This window comes from Ruditapes philippinarum, unplaced genomic scaffold, assembly GCF_026571515.1.
Source record: "Ruditapes philippinarum isolate M1 unplaced genomic scaffold, ASM2657151v2 ctg1367_1_1_1_1, whole genome shotgun sequence".
NCBI lineage: Eukaryota > Metazoa > Mollusca > Bivalvia > Venerida > Veneridae > Ruditapes > Ruditapes philippinarum.
Genome location: NW_026852459.1, coordinates 60,958 through 87,965, shown reverse-complemented (window position 1 = coordinate 87,965; position 27,008 = coordinate 60,958). Strand labels below are relative to the sequence as shown.

Here is a 27,008-nt window from a genome sequence, read left to right as displayed (position 1 = left end):
ACTAAAATACGCTCAAAACCAACATTACATATCCTCACTCTTGTGCAAAAAATGAGCGTACTAAATTTCATAATGATTTACAACCTTATTGAATAATAAAAAATGCTAAAACGTGCCGTGATTTAGCACAAGAAACACATTGGCAGTAACAAAAGTTATCATAAGAACTCAAGGGCATATTTTGAGTTATCACAAGAACTCAGGGACATTTGAAAAATAGGGTATAAATTTGTTAGCCGGGGCTTTATGTTTGCAATTTTGCAATATAATTAGGTAATTATGTATAGCAAAGATGAAGACTTGAAATTAACAGGTCAATACTTGCATATTGGCAAATAATTTGGAAATTCTACACAAAACTTCCAGGTTTTAAGCAAGAGGCGATGAAAAATGGACTATGAATAAATTTTGACACATAAATACAATATGTAAGGCAGAGTTTAATTTAGCATATAAAACTCACTTTTTACAGATGAAAATTACCATTTTGACGAGTGTTTTAGCAGTATATACAATAGTTTTCCGACGAACTCTGTGACAGTTATCACAAGAACTCCTTGACAAATTATCATAAGAACTTATTCCTCGTGTAACACTTCCTCCCCCGTGCTTTATAAAGTAATCAAAAAGTTGTTTTTGTTTACAGAAACTACTTTTACCTTTCTAAAATTTATTAATCAACTTAAGTGGGTGGGGTAATATTATATTTTTACATTGCTGTAGATCAACAATTTATTGAAAGCTCTATGTTATATGATATTAAACAGAAAATACATAATGGTTTACGTACATGTGAAAACTGTCAAGTTTCAACGTTTTATGAATTTAATTCACATTCCATCAATATTTAATGCATATATTGAAACATTTATATTAACATTGTACAGCTAGTGGGTGGGGAAATTTTATACACTTAAATAAAGGAACATTAAGGAAATTGATATTATCTATGATAATAATATTGAGTTTTATATTAACTTGAATACTTTCAAGCACATCTGTTGTATTTTTTTCTGAGTCATTATATAACATCATGACATTGGGTCAAAAGAGGTGACATTGACCTTTTGGAAGGTCAATTTCAAATATTTGATACATTTGAGCATGAAATGTAAAAAAAAAATATTTGCAAATTTTAATTTGTAAAATATCTTCGCTAAGCATAAGCACAAGAATGTCATGACTTTTACAAAGCGTCACTCGCTTCTGTAATTTCTGGTCGACCAATCTTTCACTTTTTACCACTAGATGGTAGCACCTGAAATTATTCTGGTATATCTTTTCCAGTTCTGAAATTAGAGGAGCATAAACATGTTTGATGGTAAATAGCATCGGCTACAAGCAAATCGTGAACCTGTTCTATCATTGCTCTCACTGTATCAGACAAACAGTCATTCCTCTGTATATAGTAGGTTCTAGTGTCCTTACTGGCGAAACATCACACTTCCTTGTTTTACCCTTACTTGATTGACCACAATATAAACATATATTGAAAACTTATCAGTCATTGATCTCAATGGTGTTAATGGTGGCATCAGTGTTTACTTTTTCTGTCTTAGTGTCTCTTTTAGTGTAATGTGGGTTACAGTACATCTTTCTACACACAATGTGAATATATTATTCCGATTCAACTTTTAAACTGTCATTTTATTTCTCACTGGCAGCATTTATTCCCTTGCATTCCTTTTCGTTGTCTTTAACTGTCTTTGTATGATCATCAAACAGCCGTTAACAAATCCGACAGGAGTTCATCTTGAAAAAAAACAAATTAAACAAAAAACAATAACTGATAGTGTAAGATTTATAAAATATGTTTTTTACATTATATGGAGGTTGATCCAGAATTACCCAAAATTTGTTTATAATTCTGATAACTTTTTTATGTTTTCTTCATTAGATTTATAAATGCGCAAAGATCGATGTTTCTTCTATTTAATTGCCAAATATAATTGATTATAACATCCAGTACCGTCTCAGGCCGCCTTAAATAACCATGGATACGCCACAGCAGCACAACTCAAAGAACACGTCGTTCGTTGAAATTTATAATACACCAAAGTGCCCGACACAAAAAGGGATCATGTCCAATATTTGCCGAAGGTTAATGTAAAGCCTGCTTAAATTTCACGTCGTTTGAACATTGTATTATTGTGTAATCATTTGTAATTGCAACGTTTATTTATGCAAAAACGTCTTAAGGCGTCAGAAAACGGCACTTTCATAAACATTTGTCAACTGTTTAGACAGCCTACCATAGAGACATCTAATATGATAAAAGAAATTCGACACAAGTATTTTGTTAGTCCTGCATACAAAATTTTTTGAGGGGTAAAGAAGTTTTTTACCTACTGTTGGAGTAATTTTAAAGATAAATACATATTGTTTGCGGCATCGAAGAATACGCGTGAAGTTAACGTTCTCCGTCGCTGTGGCGATTGAAAAATTCAAATATGCTGTCATATGCGGCCTTGCACAATTTCAATGCGATTTAAAAAAATGAATTCTAATTGACGATTATGTGCTGTTTTTCATACTTTATTTGTTTTCTTTTACATGCACTTTTTATCTAATTAAATAAAATGAATCATATATTTTATGCCTTCAACTTTAAGATGATCATGTGTATGAATCACAGCAATCAAAGCAATTAGCAGTTCAATAGTCATAGGTTTAAGTTGTTAGTACACTTACAGTGAATGGCATCGGGAGGATTCCCTATGTATAAGAACAATAGAACATCAACCTTTTTTGCATAATGTGACAAATTCTATGTTTGCTTATATGGTAGGCATACTGTGTTTAATTATCATATTCTTGTTTCCTTGTAAAGAGGATATTATACTCAGTAATAAAGTGTTTGTTATATGAACTTTGAGTAAATATTATTGAATTTATTGTTTAAATTATGGGTATTTCTGGATCATCCCTTGTATTCTTGTATTCTGGTTATTGGTAGCTGATTACGTATTGTTTCAGTTATCCAAGAACAGTATGTGTTATTATAAGATTTATTTTTCCTAAAAGGTTTCCTTAAAATGTTTTACGTAGGTGTATTTATTTGATCATTTAAGTTGCTGATATGACACACTTTTCTTGCATATCAGACTGGCGTTTCCGTTAGTATTACCCATGCCGGAAATTTCATCTGGCATAGGGGGTGCCAGATGAGTCGCGTGCTGTACAATGTCACGATAGGATGACGTAATTTTACCTTTATGAATGAAGTTGTAATTTCATACGCTGTTGTACGAAAATAGTTTCGGTTGTAATGGCATGAATTCCCATTGAAAATTAAGATAAATGAAAATAAATAAATAAAAATATAATGTTATATCGTAAAATTTGGAAGAAAAAATATCTGACATATGTTTGCGGTTCGGATCGGAATATCCGTCCCTCGGTAACCCGCCCATGTGCGGTAACTTGGCAAGCCTCGTTACCGCCCAATGGGCGGGTCACCTCGGGACGGATTCTCCGATCCGAACCGCAACATATGACAGATATTATTGTTATTTTCTAAGGTTTTAATCTAAAATTATAAAAATATTAAATACCTTCTGGTTAAAGTGTTTGGAAGTAACGTGAAGATAAAGTCACATATTGAGTTTAAAAATGTCACCTTTCAATTTTAAGCATTCCTAATGCCCATCCGTGCATGCATTCAAAAATATTTGTATTGATATGTTACTATATGGAACTTATGACACACTTTAAAAGTTTGCTTCTATGAAAAAAATCATTAAAGTGATTTTGTGAAACAAATGTCTCAACTATGCATCTTTACCTTTAACTCGTATACATCACAGTGTCCTCAGAACACATGATCGGGCATACCCATTGGCTCTGGCCGGTGTGTTGATGAAATCAGTAACATAGAAATTACTTAAAGTTTGAAAGGATTAGAATCTTATTTTCATATTTAAGTGAAATAAGGTTCTATAGAATACACAGATGTTTTTATTGTTACATGTATTTGCTTAAATTTTTATTTTAAAAGTGATAAAATTATACTATAGTCAACTTAGATGTGCATTCCGAAAGAAATACTAATATATCGCTGTGAATTAATCTTATACAGGTAATGCACTTTTTTTCAAATTCGCGCAGGTGCTATTGTATGCATAAAAGATTTTCTTTTAAATTATGGATCAACTGTGCATGTTTACCTTGAACTCATACACATCGTCAATCATGAACCATAACTAGCAATCACGTTTGTTTATTGATAAATTTTTCATGTCACCTTTTCATGTATAAATTTCTTCTATGTCTATTAAAAACTGAAAATAATTTCAGATATATTGAATTATGCATACGAGCTCTATTTCCTCCATGTTTAATATTCACTTAAACTAGTAAAAGATAATGTTTGATATTTGTGTTATATATGTAAAAATATTACAAATGTAAGCACAGGAAAGCAAACTTACTAATTTAGTGTACATATAGTTTACTGGATTTTTTTTTATTTTCAAAATCAAGCATACTGTACAGTACATCAATGAAGACTACCTCAAAGCGGTACCCCTGAAATAATAATAACATTACATACATTATATATGTAAAACAATTTTAAAAAACTATTTAAAAATACACAAAAAAACAACCTAGAATACACATTTAACAATAAAACATGATTAAAGTATTCAGAATTTATTTAACGTAATTCGTCATAATTAAAGTGATAATGGCGTTCCATAGTTTAAAAAAATACTGTCAAAATTAACTTGTTATAAATACACATTTTTAGGCCGTTTTTGAATGTTTACTAAGACAGGAGTTAATCAGAGTTATAATTTATATAAATTAAACTGTTTTCCATGAAAAGTATAATACAGATCGCTTGAAACACCTGTTGACCTTCAACGGATAAAGAACTGGTAAAACAAGTAATAATTTTCAACAAATACTCATAATAAACTTACAACCCCACATTAATAATTCCTATTATGATCTGTAATATTTTAAGGAAAATATACCAACCCACTTTACAGTGTACTTTACTGACATTTATTTTGTTTACACTTATTTTGTTGTTGTTGTTGTCGCCATTATGCAGTCGCTATTCTAAGTATCGGAGACGCTTTGTTCGCCTATGGAAGACCGTTGTCGTCAGAAAAAAATCACAAAAAATAACGCGATAAAAATCCGTTTTTTTCTATGTTGCGCAACTTAGATTTTGCTAGACTTTTGATATGATTCATGTTATTCCATATACTTTCCATACCATGTAAAATATTTTCTGTTGCAATTTGTTTGAGGTCGATTTACAGACTGACTGGACTATTATACGTTATATAGAGGATATTGAATGAGTGTAGTTTAATACTAAATTTATTAAACGAGTTGAATAAAATCATATTATGCGAGCCTCTGGCGAGCATAATATTGTTTTATTCAACGAGTTTAATAAATTTAGTATTGAATCTACATGAATATAATATTCTATTTATCACATATATAAAATAAGGACAGTAAACTGTTAAATAGAGAATAACATGCTAAGTACTGTCTTTTGATATCAATTTTATCAGGCGAGGCTGATATGGGCTAGAAAGGGCGAGGCTTGCCGAGCCCTTTCTGTCCATATCAGCCGAGCCTGATAAAATTGATATCAAAAGACAGTAGCATGTTTTTCTATTTATCATGTAACACATAATAACTGTCAAAATAACAAAATAATCTACTTTTAAATAGCGAATTTCGTTAAAAAGGGGGATTTTTGTTCAAAGAAATAATTCTTGAAAACAAATTCCTCCGCCCCTGAAACTTAGAATTTGTAATTGGCGGCCATTTTTTCTTTCGACTCGGATAAAAGATACAACAGAATGTAGGCCTAATACGATAACATTCTTACCTTTAATTTAAACATCGATCCAAAAATCCGCTTAGAATCACATAAACTAAACTTTAGTCTTTAATACTGCAATTTTTGTCTTGAATTGTCAAATTCTAAAGTTCATGATAATTTCAATCAAAGAAAAGTCAAATCGGCAATCAAACACAAGCTACACAAACATGCGTCTTATTTTTTAAACGATCAATTTGTTCACTTATTAAATAATAATCCGGCGAAATAAAGTAAACATTTACAACTTCTCAAAGAAAATCGTCTAGCCTGTTTGTTATGATTACATGAACATCGATGATGTCATTTGCAATATAAATTATGACGTCACTTCATTTAGTTGGTGCTAAAACTATTCGCTATCTAATTTATTCGTAATTGAAATCGAAATAATAAATAAATAAATTTCGCATATTGATTCAAGACTTGTAAGGGTATGAGATTACATTGTAGAATTCACATGCTGATGAAAATGAGAATATAAGCAATTGAAAAAAGTCCGTTAAAATGGGCGGGGCTAATTTTTGATATCAGGTTACTGACGTGATATCAAAAATAATTATCAGGCAAGTGTTATCGGCAGTTACCATAGCAGTTGCATGATAAAATGAGTAATTTTTCAATGACGCGCCTATAGTGTAACGCTAACATTAGCGCGCTTATAACGCTATGTATATATATAGCGCAAATGACGTCACGTCAAAGTGTTATTACACTAGTGTAATATCGTTTTTATTAAATGGCTTTATTACACTTCTGCGCCGCGTATTATGTGATAACAAGAAAAACAACATTGACGTCAAATATAATGCTGTTCGACTCATGTTATAACAAATATGCTAACTCGAGCTTGACAGCTCTTCGTACAAAATTTTCACATTACACATAAATCTATGTGTCGCTCGTGAACGCTTACTACTACATTTTCACCCCTGGCTATGCCACTAACGAAAATAATATTATTATATCCATCCATCCAAAAACAATGTATGATATTATAAACAAAACAAAAAAGTATTTATTGTAATGAACAATCTTGAAGTATTGACAATCAAGAAATCACCTCATGACATAGTTATACCAAGCCGCCGCTCAAACTATGTTAAAAAGAGCTTTTTGTTACAATAGTGCAAAGATTTGGAATAAAAAAAGAATATATAGCGTTCAATGTTCTTCTAATTCTAAGATAGATATAAAAATATACTGTATCATGCAGGTCAAATAAATATATTCATAACTCTGTCATCATTTTATAATACTTATTATGCATAATATATATTCGTAAAATTATTTGTCAATGAAAATTGTATGATTTTGTACCAAAATGAATGAAAATAAACTTTCTTCCTTCACTAAAAAAACACAAAACCAAGCATAATATTGACATTTCTTTATCGTAGAAGTCCATATAAAATCGTGTTGATTTTTCAGCCAGATTTTATTTGGACTTCTACAATAAAAGATGTCAATATTATGCTTGGTTTTGTGTTTTTAGTGAAGGAAGAAAGCTTGTCTTATTCACTTTGGTACAAAATTATACCGTCTCGTGTGATTTAGTAAAGCTACATTTGCAATTTTCACACAATTTAAACAATGTTATCCATGTGTTCTCAAAAACCATAAACGTAGGGCAATGTACTTGGTATTGATATTTGAAGAAAGTTACCGTGTGTCTAGTTTGTATTTAGGAAACATTTCTCACCTAAATCTATAAAAATAATGGACTTACCGATGCGCCGAAGTCGTTGTATACAAAGTCACGTGATCCCCTCATGAATATTTATTATGTCTTAGACTGGTTATAATTTAAAATATATTTGATATATATATTTTTCTGGCAAAGAATCAAAATGGCCTATCATTCAACATTTAGATCTATGTAACTTCGTGACTTCGGTCTTCTTTTATCAATTTTATCTATGATTATAATCAATCGTTGAGGTAAAGAGTTTGTGTAATTGCTATAATTGCCAAAGATCTTTCAAATGATCAGGTGTATTTTGTATAATCTATATCAATTTTCACCACAGTATTAGAATGAATAAAAATCGTACAATGTTATAAATACATTTATAATATTGATGTGTTTTTGTTACTTGTATATATGGTGGCTAATTTTGAACACTTTTGTGCGTCGTGTTGTCGCTAGCAACAGCCACTATAACTATAACATATCCTTGTAGTAAAGATAAGATCACTGATGTCTAATCAAGAAATACGTACTGATTTGTATGTTTTCATTTAGCAAACATAAATACAAAAATGTATATAATATCAATGTATTAAGTTGAAAGTTTGTCGACAAGTATAGAAATTGCATTCATAGAATTATAAATATTTACCAAATTGTACATGCGTGTGCATATTATGAATGTACGAACTGACCTTTAAAGTGAATCAATTTATGTAAGGAATATACCGGCCTAGTATATGATATACTAGTCTCTATACCTAGGTTCCCGCAAATGCTGGGGTCTAGGAGTCAATCTGCAAAGTCTTTTTATTTCAGTGGAACTTAAATCAGAGCAGTATTGCGCCGTATATAGCTTACCTTACTCGTTAGCTGTATACGTGGTTAAACGTATTCAGCTTACGGTAAGCTGTATTCGTTAACTGTCAACGCATACAGCTTACGTATACATGTACATCCATTTTCGAAAAAGGTATTGCGTCTTAAAGGTCTGTTATGCCTTACACATGTTAACTTTTTTTATTTTCCAAAACCTTTTCAAGGCGTCCTGTTAAAGTTACCAATAAGTAATTCTTTGGCCATTGAATACCTGAGCTATCTTTCGTTTCTTTTGCGTTTTTGGTAATAAGTACAGTTACTATGAATTAGAATTTTGTATGGAAGTCAAATTACAAATATGTTTACATTTTGCTAAGTTCATCACAAATTATTTCACATTTAATGTTATTGCCTTCCTGTTATCAGCATCTTACATGTTCTAAATCCACATTTTACAACAATATAAATTCGTATCTACCTATCTACAAAACGGAAAATCATTAATTTCCGAGGTGCCTTAAACATATGTAGCTCACACCTAGTGACAACATTTTTAAGTTTAGTTTCTTTATTTGGCAGGTGTATTGACAATAATCAGAAAATGACATAATTTTTTTTTATTATGGTTCCCAGGAGTCAAGTTCACTTTGTATGGTACAAAAAATAGTTTTCCATATATAACGAGTGAATTCTTTTGCTTTTTTTGCAGAAGAAGGTAAGCGATGATCAGAAAATGACACCTATTGTTATTTGGTTGTCATCATTGTCGAAGTTTTAGATGTAGTCATAATTCCAATATGTCATAGTCAGTCGAAGTCGTTGTCATCGTTGTAGTTGTCGCGTTGCAGATAGAAACCGAAGTCGTACAAATCGTAAACCTAGAGGTTTAAACTACTCGCTTAATTAACGTCGTCGTCAATAACGACATATACTTGTATAAGACGTTGTTATCGTAGTCGCTGCCGAAGTTATCGACGTAGTCTTTAAATGCGTAGTCATGTAGTTATTACAAATCGTAGTGGCTGTAGTCGTCGGAGTAGTCGTTAAAGTCATAGTCGTAGAAGTTGGGGAAACTGTCAGTGTCGTCGTAGTCGTAGCTGTATTCGTAGTGCTTTAAGTCTAAGACGTCGTAGTCGCTATCAAAATCACCGTTGTAGACGTTGTTGTACTAGGCATCTACCGTGGTCGTAGCTAGAGCGAAAAGCTGACGACAATCACCATCTTAGTCATCTTACAAAAATAAGCTTTATACGGTTGTAAGCTGCATCTAGAGGTGGATGCCCTCGCATTTCATCGTAATATGAGTGTACGGACGGACAGCGAGACAGCATGACAGCGTGATGTCCAGTGTGTTAGCGTTTCAGGCAGACAAGGACAAATTCACATGCCCCAACCCATTAAGTGGGGGTATAAAAACGTAGTGAATTGATATACTTATCATGTTAAACAAGGTATTTAACATAATTTATACAGTAAAATATTCAACCAACATTTAAAATGATTTTATTTTAGTGGCACATGATATGACGTAGCCTCTATGTGAGTTGTCAAGTGATATAGAAGAATGCCCTGTAACGGTCCTGTAACGGTCCAGATGAGAATTGGTGCAGTTTTGAAAAATAATGGTTCAAAGGGTTTCATTGTTAGACTAATAATATGTATATAATACTTTAATAATGCGCCAAAATACCAAATTCAACAGCGTACAATTTGAGCAGTTTCCTTATTATGGTTTTCACTAGAATAATATGATCTAGTTTCCGATAGAAAAGTTTTGTCAAGAATGTAGACTATGTAATGTTTAAGGAATACCAATAAAAGAAATGTTAGCAAGACACCATTGGATATACGTGTATGCTTGCCCATATGGTAATTGAGTAAACAAACTAAACACACTCAAAACTATACATTTAATAAAAGTTTGTTTGAATGATTCATGAAAAATATTTTATTTTGATAGTCGGTGTCATTTATGATCAAGAATGAAAACTTTACTGGGATCCCAAGTGAACGTCGGCCCGTTTCAATATTTTAAATCATTGTGGGCATGATGTCATCGTTTCATATATTTACAATTACGTTATTGCCCTAGTAGGCCGACTTAAGAAGTTTGTGGTATTTAACTTATCTTTATTAAAATATACATGTAAATGTTTCGTTTAAACGACAATTCTCTGATTCCATATAAAGAACTAATGACATACATTGTATATATATATAGCTGTCAGATCTCAAATCTCGAGAGAAGAAATTATACATATTCTTCCTATAGTATTGAAAATAACGAGATTCGAGCTTGTACCCGATAATCAGGTTGTTACCACTGTTTCGACGCAGCAGTGCGGGTTTAGGCTGAAGGTAAAAATCCTGCTCATTTCCACCGCTATCGCACGCACTGTCACAAAGTGGGGCGGTCGGAATTATTATTGACTGGTGCATTATTCAGATGGAAAAACTTCTGCTTGTTGTATGCAAGTGCTTTTTTTACATATATATTCATGCCAGCTCATAAAAAAACACGTGCATCGATTATTAAACATCCCGTTTCAGGGTAATCTATCGTTAAAGTATAATATGTACATTTACTTTAATTTCGAATAGGAGATTACATTAATAAATGGTACAAAAATGGGTTTTCATAAAATTGGAATGCATATCATAATGCTTATTGACAATATGTAGCGATCACGTCATTTACAAACAAAAAAGTCGTATAAGATTACAAGATATCCCATGACTTCTTTTGTACAAATTCGCATTTGTATAGTTCTTTGTTAATTTGAAATACATTATAGCATTATATTTGTGACAGAAAGTAAATTAGCCTTTTTAAAATCACTGCGTCGTTTGAATGCACAATATCAAAAAAATAACCGTTCAACTCTTCCGGGTACTTTTTGTTGTTTTAAGAAAAGGAGAGAAAGAGAGAAGAATTTAAATCAGTTCGGAAAGAAAATAGAATCGTTACGCAATATTAAAACTGCGCAGTTTCATTAAAGTTTTTGTCAGTCTTTAATTTGTGTTTATATGGACTAAAACAAGACTGGATCAGGTATGATTTATTTATTCTTATTTTATTTTTTTCTATATTTATTTATTTATTTATTTATTTTGAGTATTTTTTATTTTTAAAACAAAGAGTCCAAATACGTTTTTTTTTAATTATCCTTTTTTATAATGTTGAATTGTTTATTGATCATTATTAGATGATTATTTCAAATATGTAGTATGTAACTTTGCTATAAAGAAATATTTTGTTTCCCCTTTTTTATTTAATACTTTAGTTTTAAAGGAATCTGGAAAAAGCGTCGATTTATTTATTTATTTATTTATTTATTTATTTATTTATTTATTTATTTATTTATTTATTTCTGTTACAGAATGTTTAAGATATTGGTGAGCCTTATCATCTTGAATGAGATTCTGACAGACGTCGTAAGGTAAAATACTAAATGTTACTACTGTCCATTTACATAAATAGCTGCTGTAACCTTTCTACGGTCAATCACACTGTACCTCTACTCTGGCTTGTACAGAAGTATATCAGGTCCTTGTTCAGTACTGTTAAACTACATGAAAGTTTGTCTAGCAACTGAGCGGTTGCTGAACTTCAATTTTACTCGCTGCCATACCCGGAGCTAAAAATTCAAATATCCATCCATTTTTCAATGATAGAAAGGAAAACTCGTACATAAAATACTTTGTTTTACGTTTTTAAAAACATCTAATGTTAAATGTGAAAAGAAAATAATTGTAACATGGCTACGGTGTTGATAATTTTCTCCATATATTTGACAAATATATACAAGGACCGCAGCAATGGCCTAGTTAGATGACGCCCGCATTGTGTGTGGGAGGATGCAGGTTCGATGCGAGGTCGGGGTAAAGAAAATGATTGTCATTGCTATAGCTAGCACTCCGAATAAACAAGGTGTTAAGACTTTTTGGCTGTGTGTCAGTATATTGTGTTGCCATGGGCGATAGACATTTATACTTCCGCCAAAACTTAAATCATGAAGAATAGCCGTCTGTCAAATACAAAGTTATTATCTTTAAGTGGGGGTGATAAAAAGTTTTAATTTCAGGACACTTATGATCGATAGGTAACTTTATATTATTGTCCTGTACAATCATTTAGGTATTTTAGTATGAAATAAGGTTTTTGTTGACCTTGCAAACTAAATACACAAGCGGTATATGTGAATGCAAATTTCATGGCATTTGTTGTGAAAGAATTAGCGCAAAGTTGTGTGCTGAAGTAAAAAATAATTCACATAAAAATGAAATGAAAAAAAAAATGTAAAGAGGAATATTTTGTTTGTGGCGATGTGTAAACATCACCAATATATATTTGATGACGTTAAAAGTTCAAAATCTTTACATACATGTATATTGAAATCATGTTTACTATACTCACTTGCTATACCATATAGTTCCCGTGAAATAAGGGTATTTGTTCATTTCTGATTACATAGGCTGTTTAAACATGCAAATATAAAAAAGTTTGTCCAAAATTTGGCGGTCCATCAGCAGCCAAGAAGTTTGCCCGCTTAGTACATTAGGGAGAGCATTGTATTTGTATGCAAGGCTAAATCTCTCATTACCGGACATTGAGTGTAATGGTCATTTGTCTCTCACTCTCATAACTTATTTAGTGATCATGTGATATAACAAGTTGGTCATTACAGAAATTGGTAATTACTAGTTAGTTATCCAGGAAAGCATATTAGGTGGAAAGAGTTCCGTATTGAAACAAAAAGTGTAACAAAATGAAACAATGATGCAGTGACAAAATGGTCCGCGAAAGACTAAGCCGGACTTTCTACTTCTAAGAAACGAGTCTCCAAATGACTATCATAATGTCGCTCATAATTTAAGATATCCCAATGCGAACATATACATGTATATAGAGGAAACAAAACAAAGTAAAGGGACAACTAGTAAACAAACAAATTAAAACTGTACTGTAACTGCTATAATTGCTACCTTTTTAAGCCTTAAGCCTTATCATTTGTATGTATTTCATCGGGCTCGTCTTTGTGTGATAGTTTTATGTCATTAATGATTTAACATTTCATTTTAATGATAATAATGAAGCCAAGATTTATAATCGAACAACTCTCCAGTGAGTGTAAGTTGACGCAAAACACAAGACCTTAAAGGGTTGACTATATATTTCTATATTAAACATCATACCTTTTAACGGCTTATATTTGCAAATTACCTATAAAATGGTGACGAATGGGCGAACTTAAAAATTAAAGTACAGTGTATTGTTATGAATGATTGAAAACAACGCGATTATACAGGGTTTTTATCTTAATGTTTCAGCAGTGACGGATGTAGTTTTATAATTTGCAAATTGTTTTCATTACTTTCAGCGGGGCCGTATGTGAACAAAAATATACAGTTGAAACTTACTCCGTTGACGTTAGTTATTACAAGTGTGGTTGGTGGGGCTGGAGCAGATGTCAATCTACTAAGCGCGTTTCAACGTGAGTTTTGTGCTTTATATATACAATTTTCATTTCAATTGTCTTGTTTTTTTCTATCGCCATTCTTAAGTTGTTGTTAACACTGTTACATGTTGAAATGATTGATAACTATGTAATTGTACTCACTACCAATGCAAATAATGATTCTGCAATGAATGTGAAAAAAATATTTAAGTCTTTTCCGTTAGTGATAATGCCGTCACAAAACTCTGACGATATAAGCGATGTCTGATGATTTTGTTTTATTCACCAGGCCGGTAGTTAAGACAAGGAAGCTCTGCTGTATCGGAAGTTTCGGAGAAGTGGACATAAATGGATGCAATGGAGGTATAGTTTATAAAACAATTTGACATAATCAAACCAATTCAATCAAGGCGTTTGGTGTTTGTTTAACCCTTACCACGTAAATTAACCTTAATGGACTCGTCCACCATTCAATATGGTCACAACCATTTCATTTTTTGCGGAATTTACTGAATATGAACTGCTGAATGTCTGAATAGCGAACAGTACACACCATGAGAGGACGGTTAAACTTTCACTTGCACTGCTTCATTTCAATGCGTTTTACATTTTGTTTTAGCACTATTGAGATGAAAGTTTGAAGCTTAACTGAACCACTTTCTTGCTTCTTAGTACTGGTTCAATGTGAGGATATATGGTCGTGACCCGAGTAGGGCTCAATTCCATGTGACAAACCGTGTATGAGTTGCTGACACAAAAACAACTAGGTCATCACATGTCTTTTACAAGTTGTTTATGGTCATAAAAGTTTACACTGTATTGTTTCCGTTATTGTTTGGTAGTAGAAGTTAGTCAGCCAATATTACCTGACACGTATAAAATTATAAAAGACGAAAAGGTCATAGCCTATTATTCATTATTGGGTGTATGTTTATCCTTTCTGTGTTCTATAAGCTATGTCCCTCAAGCTAGCCTACAAGTATTACCCGACCTAAAGATGAGGGTTGCAAAACGCAGGTCTACAGATATTTTACAATTTACCCCTTTTGTCCGCGTTTTCTTGGTAAACATAATTGACCATGGGTAAACATGTAAAAACGAAATAGAGGTGACTACCTCTTACAAAGATTTCATTTATCAATATAATCAACAACTTTATTTTTCAGTATGTCCGTACAAGGAAGCCCAGCATTCTGAAGCTTGTAATGGAAGGATATGCAGAGATTATCAATGTGGTAAATCACTTGATCGCCTTTTTATGAAGACTTTTTTCACCATAACATATTGTCTTCTTAGTTTTTATATACACTGCTTATTTTGATGGATTCCTGATAAACTAATAAACCTTTACGCGATAATGTCATGGAATGGAGCAACTCAGTATTTGTCTCGTTATTGTTTTTCCATCAGAGTGATATTTGTAATTGTAACAAGTATTTATTCTCTCGGCGGATTGATGGACCGAATATAAAATAACTGTTACTGGATGCCACGAACAAGATGATAGTATTTATTAATTAATTGTTCACAATTGTTATATATACCGTGTCATTAATAGCGCTTCTTTCTAATTATTTTGCGTCGTGTTGCAGACGAGTCTAAAGTTGTTGAATTACCGAAACCAATATCTCTTCAAATGAACGAAAATGACAATCAAGAAAGTCTGCTATGGACCGCCAACACAAAATGTTTTGTTCAAGAGGCATGTCCATGTGCTGATGGCGGTTCTTGCACGTGCTCCAAAACAGTGCCGTGCACGAAATGCACAGTTCAGAGTACAGATGGAATTGCAGAAGTCCGCGATGGTAAATATATAAATTGTGTTGCTTAAATTGTGTACATTTGCCTTTTGAAATATCAACGTTTTGAATTATTTTTATACTCATTAAATTAAGCTTGTCTAAATGTACAACTACTGTTTTTGATTATCAAGGAATATTTAATGCACAAGCAAGATAATAACTGAAAAACTATTGTTTCAAAACAGTTTGAGTGTGGTTACATGTAAGGTACAATTGTCATAAATTAACACATTAGTAACATATTTGTGGAAGAAAAGTCTCGGCGCATATAATAGTTTAAATATATATGAAAAATAAGACCTTGCTGAAACTTATTACAACAATGAATCTGTGATAATTTCTTTGAAAATGAAAATAGCCATAAAAGACATTTTTTTATCAAAGGACTTATGATTATATTCTTTTTTTTTAAGGTACGAAAATTTTCCGGAAATCATGTAGCAAAACTGACTGTAGTAACTGCAGGCTTTATTCGGGTTGTCTTAACTACAATGTCAACTACCAAATCTCCGTTAAGTGCAGTGCATCCGGTTATATCGACAACGATGTAGTAGGACAGATGATTAGCTTGAATGTTTCAAAAGCACCGGAACCGGAAATAAAATTTCCTGGTATATATTTAATTCAAAAAGTGCACAGATAGATTAAGCTGTCATATGGCATATTTAAGACTATTGGTAAAAATGTTTCTAAATTTCTATTCAATGGTACAAATTACTTACCAATTACTGTTTATTTCGATTATTTTCATATTTGAATTTGACACATGGTCATCATTTGAATTGCAACCTGTTATGAGAAGAACATGCCTGTTTTGTGACAAAAAGTCTGTAGTTTCTTACGCGAATCGTTTTAAATGCTTAGATTTGAGATATGTTAATGTGTTGCTCCTCCTTTCACAGGTGAAGACGTTCCAATAGAACTTGACACGGATGCTAAAGTTGGGGACGTCTTACTGAAGTTTGACAGCATTACTATCCCAGTTGGAGAAAACAACGTGGTTTACAGTCTGGTTGGACCTACATCAAATGCAACCGGTCAATCTCTGTTCAGATACAATGGTATGAACCCGTAAAATGAATCAAGCCGTAATTTCTTTTCACTCACTCTCAGAACAGTCCGCTGTTAGTTTAAAAGACTGAAACATTTCAGTACTTAATAGTATAGAGCATGGGCATACTGCAAAAATGACCATTTTTTATTTTACAACAACAGTTAAATTCTATCTTAATTATCTTCGGATTTTATTTCATATATTCTTTGCGAAGAGATAAAATCGGGTACATGCATTACTATACATTGACAAGTCTACACTAGGTCATATTACTAAGAGATAGACCCTACATGGTAGATTCTTAAAAACTGTTTAAAACATGAACATTATTGAAAGAAAGGTAACAGAATGACATTTTCGTCGCAAAATGTCATTTAAAGATATTGTAAAATTAGTACATGTATATCAAACATATATCTTTTTGACGTAGAGACGACTAAAGAAATCATTGTCAACTCGGACCTCTCGTTAGAGAAGGGTGGCTCTTACACCGTCAAGCTATGTATAAACCTTCGCCGCAAAGCAACTTGCTTTGGTCTGGTTGTCGAGATAGGTACTTCTAATACTTACTCCGTTTTCTATACTTGTTTAAAGAGTAATTAAGATACTATGTATATAAAAAATCAATTAAAACTATTACATATAATTTCATATTTCATTTTTTGTCACTATGATGATCCAACGGATGACTTGCCGCTTGCATTCTAGTGTATTAGTGTATTCTGCTTTCAAACATAAAAGAGTTAACCCAAAGCAGTTATTTATTCATCATTTAAAGTAATTTACATTGAGCAATGTCCTATTGGTTACTGTTTATAAAACCGACGTATAATTATATGTCGCAATAATTACCAATGCTTATAACTGGGTAGGTGTATGCTTTTACTGTCGTAAAAAGTCTTTAAATTACTTGGTATTATCGCATACAATTTGATCAATCCATCTACCTAATACGACATAAGCCGTATTTTTTTGCAAAAACTACAGAACGCATCACGACAACGACGACGACGACAACAACGACAACAACAACACCAGTGCCAGCAACAACAACGCCGAAAGCCACATACCGGTGTTTTGGTCAAGGACTGTATGCATCTCTACACGGAATGGACTTTTGGTGTAACGAAGCGTGTGGTTCAGATCCGGTTAATTGCCCGTATAAGACTCACTGCGCATGCCTGGATGTTACAGAGGTGTCTGATGTAAGTTGTAAAGTGTTATTACAAGCTGCCCTTTTAAGTGACCTTACCTCAAGTAATATACTATGCTAACTTGAATACTAGTATTCAAATTTATAACGAGCTAGTTCAAACTGCTAAGATAACGTTTTTTAAATAAAACAGTTATTAAATATTTCATTCTATATATAGGATAAAATTCTATAAGATAAATGAATACTGTATTGATACAACCTTTGCACCAGAAATTTGAATTTAATTGACCTAAATTATTGACCTTTACGAAGCCTTTTCCGAATGTAGCTTCTCAACTTATTAATTTTATTATGTATTCTTTGATTATCTGTCAAACTTTTTAGGTGGCCTAAATCGTTTTGAAGTTTGATTCAGTTTGGTATTTCGATACAATTTTGTAGATTGATTTTCATTTTCATAAATATGGCCATAAAGTTACAATATAGTCTACAAAACATGGTACATGTTTCATTTTGTATCCCAAATGTATTCCTCAAAGGGAAATGTTTGCCAATTAATTGTAAATTTTTTCCCTTCTGTATAACAGAAAATGACTGAAAAATTGTGATTGCTTTCCGTGAACTTACGAAATACCATCCGTATATGACGTTTTTTGTTGTTGTGCGTTTTTTTCTAGACATTTAAATCGTTTGTATGGTCAAATGATGTTAGTACGAGTCATATAACGTCATGTTTAAATACTGCTTAACATGTTTTTATTCCGTATTCAATGTTTTATCCCGTTTTGGGAATATGAAATTTTCTAACATATCGAAGTTGGCGATACTTTCTGGAAATTGGGATTTATGTTCTGTTATGTTAGTTTTGTTTTTTCAAACTTATTTCTTAGCATGTAATTATCTCTTTCAATGATGCTTAATTATCCTTTTATGTTCAGTTTTAAAAACATCTTTTAAAAAATATACTTGGGCTATTTCTATATATATCTACCTATCTACCTATATAATTTATCTAATTTGAAAGCAAAATTCGTTGTTTTTTAATTATTTCAGGAACAAGTAGAATGTACCCCAGGTGGCATCTATGCATTGGGAGAATACATGACGCAGGTTATGACAGCTTGGTGTAACCTCAACTGTAACCATGGAGAATATTCCAACTGTCCTACAAACCTTACATTACCCGGGTATTGCAAGTGTTAGAAAATATTCCACCGAAAAGACAAAATATACAAAAATAAAGAAACATCGAAAAGAATATTATCTCTTATGGCAATAAAAATATCATATATCAAACAACGATTTATTACAAAGAAAAAATTGAATTTTGAAATCTGTTTATTTTTAATTCATTTAATATTATTACCCGTTATAATTCATAGATATTACTTATGTGTAGGTTTAGTTGTTTCGGATATTAACTTGTTTTGAAACGTTGTAGTTCCTTTACATGTAATGTATTTTAAACGACTGGTGATCTTCTACAACTAAATTTGAACATTTCTTGCTTTAAGTTTGTAACTATTTTGCTGGTGTAAAAATCATTTTCAAAATATGAACGCTGAACACTGGATGATATTGTGTAATAGAAGACTGTACACCGAGCTTCCACGTATATTCTAAATTGATTTTATTTCAAAAGATTTACATGGATAGAAAAACAAAGTATTGAAGTCCCACTTTAATAAACATAACCTTACGTTGTATATACCAATTGTTGTATTGTCTGTAATGACCAGGTCTTGTCTTCTTGTACTGTCGCTCCTCTGTATTGTATTATTTTGTCGTTGTTTCCTGTGTAGAATTTTAATGACTGGATCGTTTATTGCTCCATCAAGACGCAATGTGAGTGCTTAGAAACATTAATTTTGCTTAAACGTTTACTTAAACCTCTATTCTTATTTGTAATGAAACACGAACAATCAGTCGGTTACATATGTACAAAATAAACGTTCTTGAAATGTATTGTCATGACTTCCATTATATTGTTTTATCTTTGTAAGTGTTACAATCGTTACATTTATCAATCGTTATATTTTGGCTTGTTGATTATTATTGTACTGTCATAGGTAAGTTTTTAAACAGTATAGATAACATTAATTTTTGTTTTGAAGTTCTACGAATAAAACACATTAGCTGACTGTTTAAATAAATTTAAACGACTGATCATAAGAGCGTTTTACTATTACAAAAAAAAAGAATATATATTTAAATTGAATAATTTAATTATTTTCAAAACACAAAGTTTCATATTGCTGAGCACCAGGATAACTAAAATATTAATACACCCCCAAGATTGACGAAGCCACCATCGAACAGATCTGAAACATCGGCAGTTTATATCATACTTGTTTGTAAATCACTAACATTTGGGCAGCGTAATTACATAATATTGTTTTTATATCTTAACTTTGGAAGGGTAAAATGCTGTTTCACATCAGTTGTCATACATTGACTTTCAAGATATTTTTATATGTTATTATTTTTCTTAGGTTAAGTAACCCCCATAATAATATTTTCATTTTACTTTTTGTGTGATGTTTCAATTTTCGAAAAAGTAAAATAAATACATGGAGCTAAACCATCGTTTGCTTCTTTTGCAAATTGTACAATTATAGTAATTTTTAAAGAAAAAACATAGATATTTATTTCTTAGCCACAATGTACCTAATTTTCAGAAAAGGATTTGTTATTTATTAACATACATATATTGTATTAGCGTGCCTCATAAACATTTGCTTGAAACGTCTTAATTCAATTTGTGTGCGTTTTTTTCTTTTTTACTATTTCAAGTACATTTTATGTTAATATATCATCAGGTATGGTTTAGCAGTTTCTGTTAATATTTTGTTAATTGTTGTTTTTTTTCTCTGATTTTTGCTACTGTTGTGTTTCTTTTTTCTTAAATAAAAGTTACCTCTTTTTTACTTGTTTTCTGCTTTTATTTTAATTTTTGAAATGACAAAAAATATGCTTATAATATACAACGTGAGAACAATCCAAAGTGGTAAAGATATTTAATACTAGTAGTAACCTCGTGTACATGCTTTAGTAGCCGGAGATTTAAATGCCACACCCTGAGCCAACTTTTCAAGGAATGCTATTGTTACATGTCTGGATCAGTTCAATGGTTTCAGCTTTTCTAAAAAGCACCGAATACTCTTGAAAGGACAGCAGTCAAATATCTTTCGCGATGTGTGTACAATTAGATAAAGGTCTGGATCAGTAAGTAACTTGTATGTAACGTTTTACATATTACACTGTTATCACATACACATTTATTTCATTTCTAACATTAACATTTATATCTCAGAGCAAGCAATCAATAATACATGGCCAACTTCTAGTTTTCTATTTTGGACAGGCCATTTGTTTTGTTTATTTTCAATTTCATCGCAAAAACACATAACAAACTAACAAACTTTCCTATCAGTGAAATCCTTTAAAACACCGGTTTTTCCTTCTCCAACACTATACACTCTGAAAATAACATGAAAAAACAGGATGTGTTACCTAAACATATTTATTTTAGTGTTTTCAGACATTTTTTAAATTGACATTATGTTTATCTCTTTTTTTTTCTTTTCTTTTTTTTTTTTTTTGGGGGGGGGGGGGGGTCGTCAAGTTCAGCTGAATAAGCTGTTTATTTCAAAAGACTATTTTAATGGTTATTGACCTTTTTTCATATTAACATAGGTTTATAAAAGATCAAAACTCCCTAAAATACGATACGACTCTCCTATTCTTTTAATAGGTTTGTACATTACAGATAATTTTGAAGGATATTTATGGAAATGTTTGTAGGTTAATTAAGTTGGTTGCTACTGTGAAGTAGATTATAAAACAACTAAAAACAATCAAAGCAAAAAAATGTAAAGGTCCTTGTCGTTTACATGTACTTAAAAATTACAATTTGATGATCATAAATTCAGTCAAGTCTTTTGGGCAACGCCATCTTTTTTATGTACATCGCGCGAATATACTTGTTTAGAACTATATATTTTTTAGATTTGAGCATTCGCTCCTCATCCATAACAGGTATACATTATTGTGTCAAAGTCAAACAATATGAAATTAGGCAAAGCCTATGAACGGGGAAGTTGTTAAAAAATTTCCTTTCATTCTTTTCCGTTTTAAAGATGTCATTCGGTATTACATGCACTGCTACCGTTTTCACTCGGAACACTCGACGAGTATTATTAATCCGAAAAGTTGAGATTTGTTCCATTATCGGAATACCCCGCCTTTTATCATTGAGTTACATTGTAAATGGTGGTGCCCGACTAGAACTGACACTGAAAAATTTCATTGATAGGTATAGAATTCTATATATTTTTTTATTGTTTTTTTTTGTAATTTTTTTTTTAATAGACACGTGTAGTCTATAGCCGGGCAAGCCAAAGCCCGGACCCGCGACTTCCCCGTATAATGATATAATACAATATTTGAAAATAACAGTATCTGTTGTACATATGACAAAAGAAGGTATAGAATACACAGTATATAAACGATTTGAACCCCAACCGGATCTTGTGAGAAGATCTCAGCATCTAAACATACAATCAGGCGTAATGACACATTAAACTATTAAAAATCGGCTTGAATTTAATATGTTACGGTTTGTTAACATTTGAATCTTATTAAGAAATAATTTATCTTTGCTTAAATATACACCCATTACCTTCTTCGTAAAATATATGCGCATAAAACGCTGTGCTCTTCGCCTCATGTTTTGTTTATGTCAACACACGCCGATTACACAAGCAAATGTATGCCTAAAATTGTTTTACTTCACTATAACTCATATCTGAATCTTTAATTTATTGTCTTAACCTCATGTTACCGGACAGACACTTGTGAAAATATCTGTGAATATTGATAAAACATAGTAAATAATAGAGGCGACATTTCTGATAACTGTACCCGTCTTGCTAAAACAATTTTAATGATCTGTACCCTACTTGTGTTTTCACTGAACCATTACTTGCGAGTCACTTTTGATGATTTTTATTGTGTTTTTGTCGTATGTTCCAAATTTTATTGTGCAGAATATGAAGTTATTGTGTCACAAGAGAAGGGTACATGTTTTACATGTAATTAAGTAACTTAAACTGCATATGAATGGAGGAGCTTCGTCATGTTTTCACTGTCTACGAAAGTGGCTGTTTATACGAATCAGAAAGTCAATTATTTCTTGATAGGAATAATTAACTAACAAACCTCATCTTCACTTACCATTCATTTTTCTTTGGAAAGATATAAAGCTAAAATATTGCATAATTATGTACTATAATTTTTTTATATTTAGTTCAACGGCATTGTTGTAAGTTTTGACGTGACCATTATATAACGTCACGTATCAATAAACCTCGAAATATCATTACAAGATTTTTTTGCAGATTACTTATTTCAACATGTTGAAAGCTTTACACCTACCGTTGATTTCATTCTGCTTTTTTAAACACTGTTTTATATTCTCAGAAATTCATTGACTTTCTATTTCTGACATGTACGTCAGTGTTTCAGCAATTGGTGTTATAAACTTCTTTTTTTTTTTCGTTTACGTTATTGGCTGTGACGCTGAATTTTTTTAAGTAGGAAATTTTATTCTGATCATTTATTTATTCTTATTTTCAAGTTGCAGTCTGGATGGCGAATAATTATGTGGTCAATGATGGCATTGAAATTCGTAGTCTTTACTGAACAGTATATGCAGTTGTATTCTTCCATGGTGATCCGAAAGAAAAATATACATAGCATTATATATTTTATTAAACAAATGATTAACAATATTATCAGTTAAAAACCAATTCTCGGTAAATACCTTAGACCCCACCTTATATACTAAAATTCTATTACAATCATTTATATTTTCTGGCAATAATTGATACAAAATCGCAATGAACGTAAACTTTTTCTCCAATAAATCTTTAAAAATGCTCACAAGTCAGGGTACAGATAAAATTCGTAAACTCACAAGTAGGGTTCACAATCACCAGCAAGTAACGTTCAGTTTACGGAAATGACCTCCTTGGTAAAACTCTTAAATTTATGTTCAAGATACAGCAATATGTTATGCATATGACTAAATTATCGTTTGTTATTGATTACTTTAGTAGTTCGTTATCACAATTCAATGTTTAACTAAATCAACATTGGAATAAGACGGATTTTTGTTCGTGTTCAGTGTTGATCACCTGAAAGTTGTCCGTGAGTTTCGATTATTTTATAGCCTTCGTGCTAACGTTTATGTTTTGCATTACTTAGACGTTTAATAAAGTTTCTCTCTAATAATATAAATAAAGATTTACTAACCTAACGTCCATCAGTATCAATATAAATACCAATATCGTAAACAAGTGAAGTGGGAGAATATGGCTGACACTAAAATCTTCTCACAAGATCCGGTTGGGGTTCAAATCGTTTATATACTGTGGAATATATCAGTATCATTTAACATATAATTCTTGACGTACATGACAATAAATTGAGCACTTATTTATTCATTATTAATCTATTTATTTATTATTTATTGTAATAGATTATGCCTAGAAAACAAACTAAATTAGTCAACATTTTTCCATTTCTGGTTGACAGCAATTGGGTAAGTTTAAACATAGATGGTCTTTCATAATATTTATCAATGTAACGTTTTCTTATAAGTCTGTAGCAGGGACACACACATATCATATGGAATTCATCCTCAATGTCTCTAGATTGACATATATTGCATGTTCTTTCACCTCTTTCAATTCTATTCTTAAATTGGGGAATTGATAAAGCTATGTAATGCTTATTCATAAAATATGATTCAACTAAAATTAGGTCTGCACTGTAGGCATCCAATGGTATTTAAAGTGAAATGAGGAAAGTCAAAGTAAGTTTAAATTGTTCCACAATTCCTTTCAATTTTATGATTATCTTTGCATGGACGATAAATAGTTCGCATGGCTCAGGTTCTTTCAAATTTCTATTTGGAAATAATCTGCATGGCAAGGAAATTTCTCTAAATGTCCGTCGGAATATACCGGTAACGCTCAATTCCAAAAAAGAGAGGGGCAGTCTTTTTATGTTTTGGACAGATTAATTTATATCTTATCTTAAACGTGTTCCAGTGTATCACTATTATAACAGTCATTCTCTTGAAATACATGTATATAGTCAATTCAGCTCAACTTGAAATGAAAAAATGAGCATAATTAATGTCACTTTAAACGAAAATTAATAAATCTATCATGTTTTTTGTTGGATTGTTTATTTGCTTTTAAATATAAATATAAATTGTATATTTAATTCAGTTACCAAATAGGCAGTGGTAAATATTAATAAGAGTAGGCGTAACTCATAATCCGTTTTTTTTTTCTTAAATACTTTGAAACGTATTTTCAACTAGGCTATTGAATTTCATCAAGGCTATTGAAAAAAGTGTATCACTGAGCTATCGACTTCAAATGGTGAACCATTTAGTTATTGTTTTCTTTGAAACATTATTTCACATGTTTTCTTTGAAACATTATTTCACATTAAGTACATGTACATTGTAATTTAAATATCACACGTATTTTCGAAGTCACTGACCATATTCTGTGCTTTTTTTGATGTCACAGCTAAATTCTCTGATGACAGAATTGAATTTTGATTTGATTTTGAACTTCGATATAGAGGTAATGCCGGCTCGCCACGGCGAGCCGGTATTACGGTAGGATTTTACTGAGAAACAACCTAAAACTCCGAAGCTATCCAAAAATTTAATCGAAGCTTGGCTTCCAGCTTTCTACAAAATTTATCTATCAGGGCTAGGATCCAAAATTATTTAGCATATCAAATTTAATCTTACATAGCGTCAAAAAACCTTCAATTTTCACGCCATTTTTAAAAATCAGCAAGTATTGTTTTGAGCGCAAAGATATAATGATGATTAAAATGTTTGTCTTTATGAATTCTTTTCAATAAATCATATTTACACTGACTTCTGATTTAGCGATTTCACCTGTTTTCTCTGTGGTAAGTTTTCGTTTGGTTAATTAATATAAGTGTACATCTGGTTCTGTGCATTTTTTATTTTTCCTTTTTTCCGGTCATTTTATCCTTTCCGGTATTTAGTGTATGTATTTACTGGCCGGGATCCGGGACGCCCGGGATCCGGGATCGTATAAGATATGGAGGAAAAACCTAGTGAACTATATTTGTGTTGATTGTTGTCGTAATGAAAGGCCATTAAACGTTAATTTTTTTATTGTATGTAATGAACGTTAAATTAATTTAACTTAGAATATAGATATATTTAGAACTATTTATTAACAAACTTATTTAATGCGGAAATCACAATACTTATAATTATATGCCTAATTAATTGGAAAAATCAAAGACTATTTTCTTGAATTGGTCAAATCCCGGGATCCCTATATGTTTTAAAACGATCCCAGCTTTTCTGAAAACTATATACTTGAACTGGCCAATCCGTGAGATCTATTTACATTTTAATACGATCCCGGCTTTTCTGAAAACTATATTCTTGAACTGGTCAATTCCCGGGATCCCTATATGTTTTAATAGGATCCCGGCTTATCTGAAAAACATCTTCTTAGACTGGTCAATTTCCGGGATCCCTATATTTTTTAATAGGATCCCGGCTTTTCTGGCTGTATGATTGACAACTTGTGTTTACTTTAGGACTTGTGCCTCTCATTCCAATACTAAATAACATACATGTATTACAACTTAATTTTGTATAAAGAGACATCTTTATGAAATCTACCTATCTAACATTTTGTGGTCAAGGTCAACAGGCCATATAGTAAATGTGCATAGACATAGGTTCTTCATTCTATCTGTTTACATGCGCCTTCATATATACTCATACTCATCTTGGTTAAACTGAGAGAACTTTATATGTCACTTTCAGTCAATGAGTTTAAGATTTTGAATTTACTGGCCCGAATTCCAGTTTTGAATTTATTCTACTAAATAATTAACAAAATTTTCTTAAATTTACACTGGCCTGAACTTATATACACTGGCCATCGGGCACCGGGCCAGTGTTGACTTCACTTTTATTTTGATGTTCGCTGAAGTCTCTTCAGCTAACAGAACTGTCATTTTTACATTTAAACACACCCCTTGAAAAAAATTACGAAGCGAGTCGCTACTAGCTTTTTTAAAAGCTAACCTTGTTTTCTT

The 27,008-nt window shown here is 31.7% G+C and overlaps 2 protein-coding genes across 2 annotated transcripts in view; one reads left to right on the top strand and one right to left on the bottom strand.

Moving 5' to 3' along the window:
• LOC132713048 (putative defense protein 3) overlaps window positions 1-7,637 on the bottom strand; it is a 35,126-nt gene extending 27,489 nt beyond the window's left edge. The window contains exon 1 of the mRNA XM_060695499.1: window positions 7,578-7,637. Within this exon, the coding sequence (XP_060551482.1) occupies window positions 7,578-7,622 (45 nt within the window). The 5' untranslated portion in view covers window positions 7,623-7,637. The remainder of the gene's footprint in view (window positions 1-7,577) is intronic.
• Window positions 7,638-11,251: 3,614 nt separating this feature from the next.
• LOC132713034 (uncharacterized) lies at window positions 11,252-20,755 on the top strand. The gene is made up of 11 exons (XM_060695477.1): window positions 11,252-11,409; window positions 11,738-11,797; window positions 13,739-13,852; window positions 14,106-14,179; window positions 14,983-15,051; window positions 15,409-15,621; window positions 16,032-16,229; window positions 16,521-16,679; window positions 17,103-17,225; window positions 17,660-17,877; window positions 18,882-20,755. The coding sequence occupies exons 2-11, from the start codon at window positions 11,739-11,741 to the stop codon at window positions 19,029-19,031; spliced, it is 1,377 nt and encodes a 458-aa protein (XP_060551460.1). The 5' UTR covers window positions 11,252-11,409; window position 11,738; the 3' UTR covers window positions 19,032-20,755.
• Window positions 20,756-27,008: the final 6,253 nt, after the last annotated feature.

Bases quoted from the DNA above. Each gene is read 5' to 3' on its own strand.
- LOC132713034 (XM_060695477.1), top strand. From the start codon at position 11,739: ATGTTTAAGATATTGGTGAGCCTTATCATCTTGAATGAGATTCTGACA. The intron at 13,853-14,105 runs GTGAGTTTTGTG...TTTATTCACCAG, and splicing joins TCTACTAAGCGCGTTTCAAC to GCCGGTAGTTAAGACAAGGA. The intron at 16,230-16,520 runs GTATATATTTAA...CTCCTTTCACAG, and splicing joins ACCGGAAATAAAATTTCCTG to GTGAAGACGTTCCAATAGAA.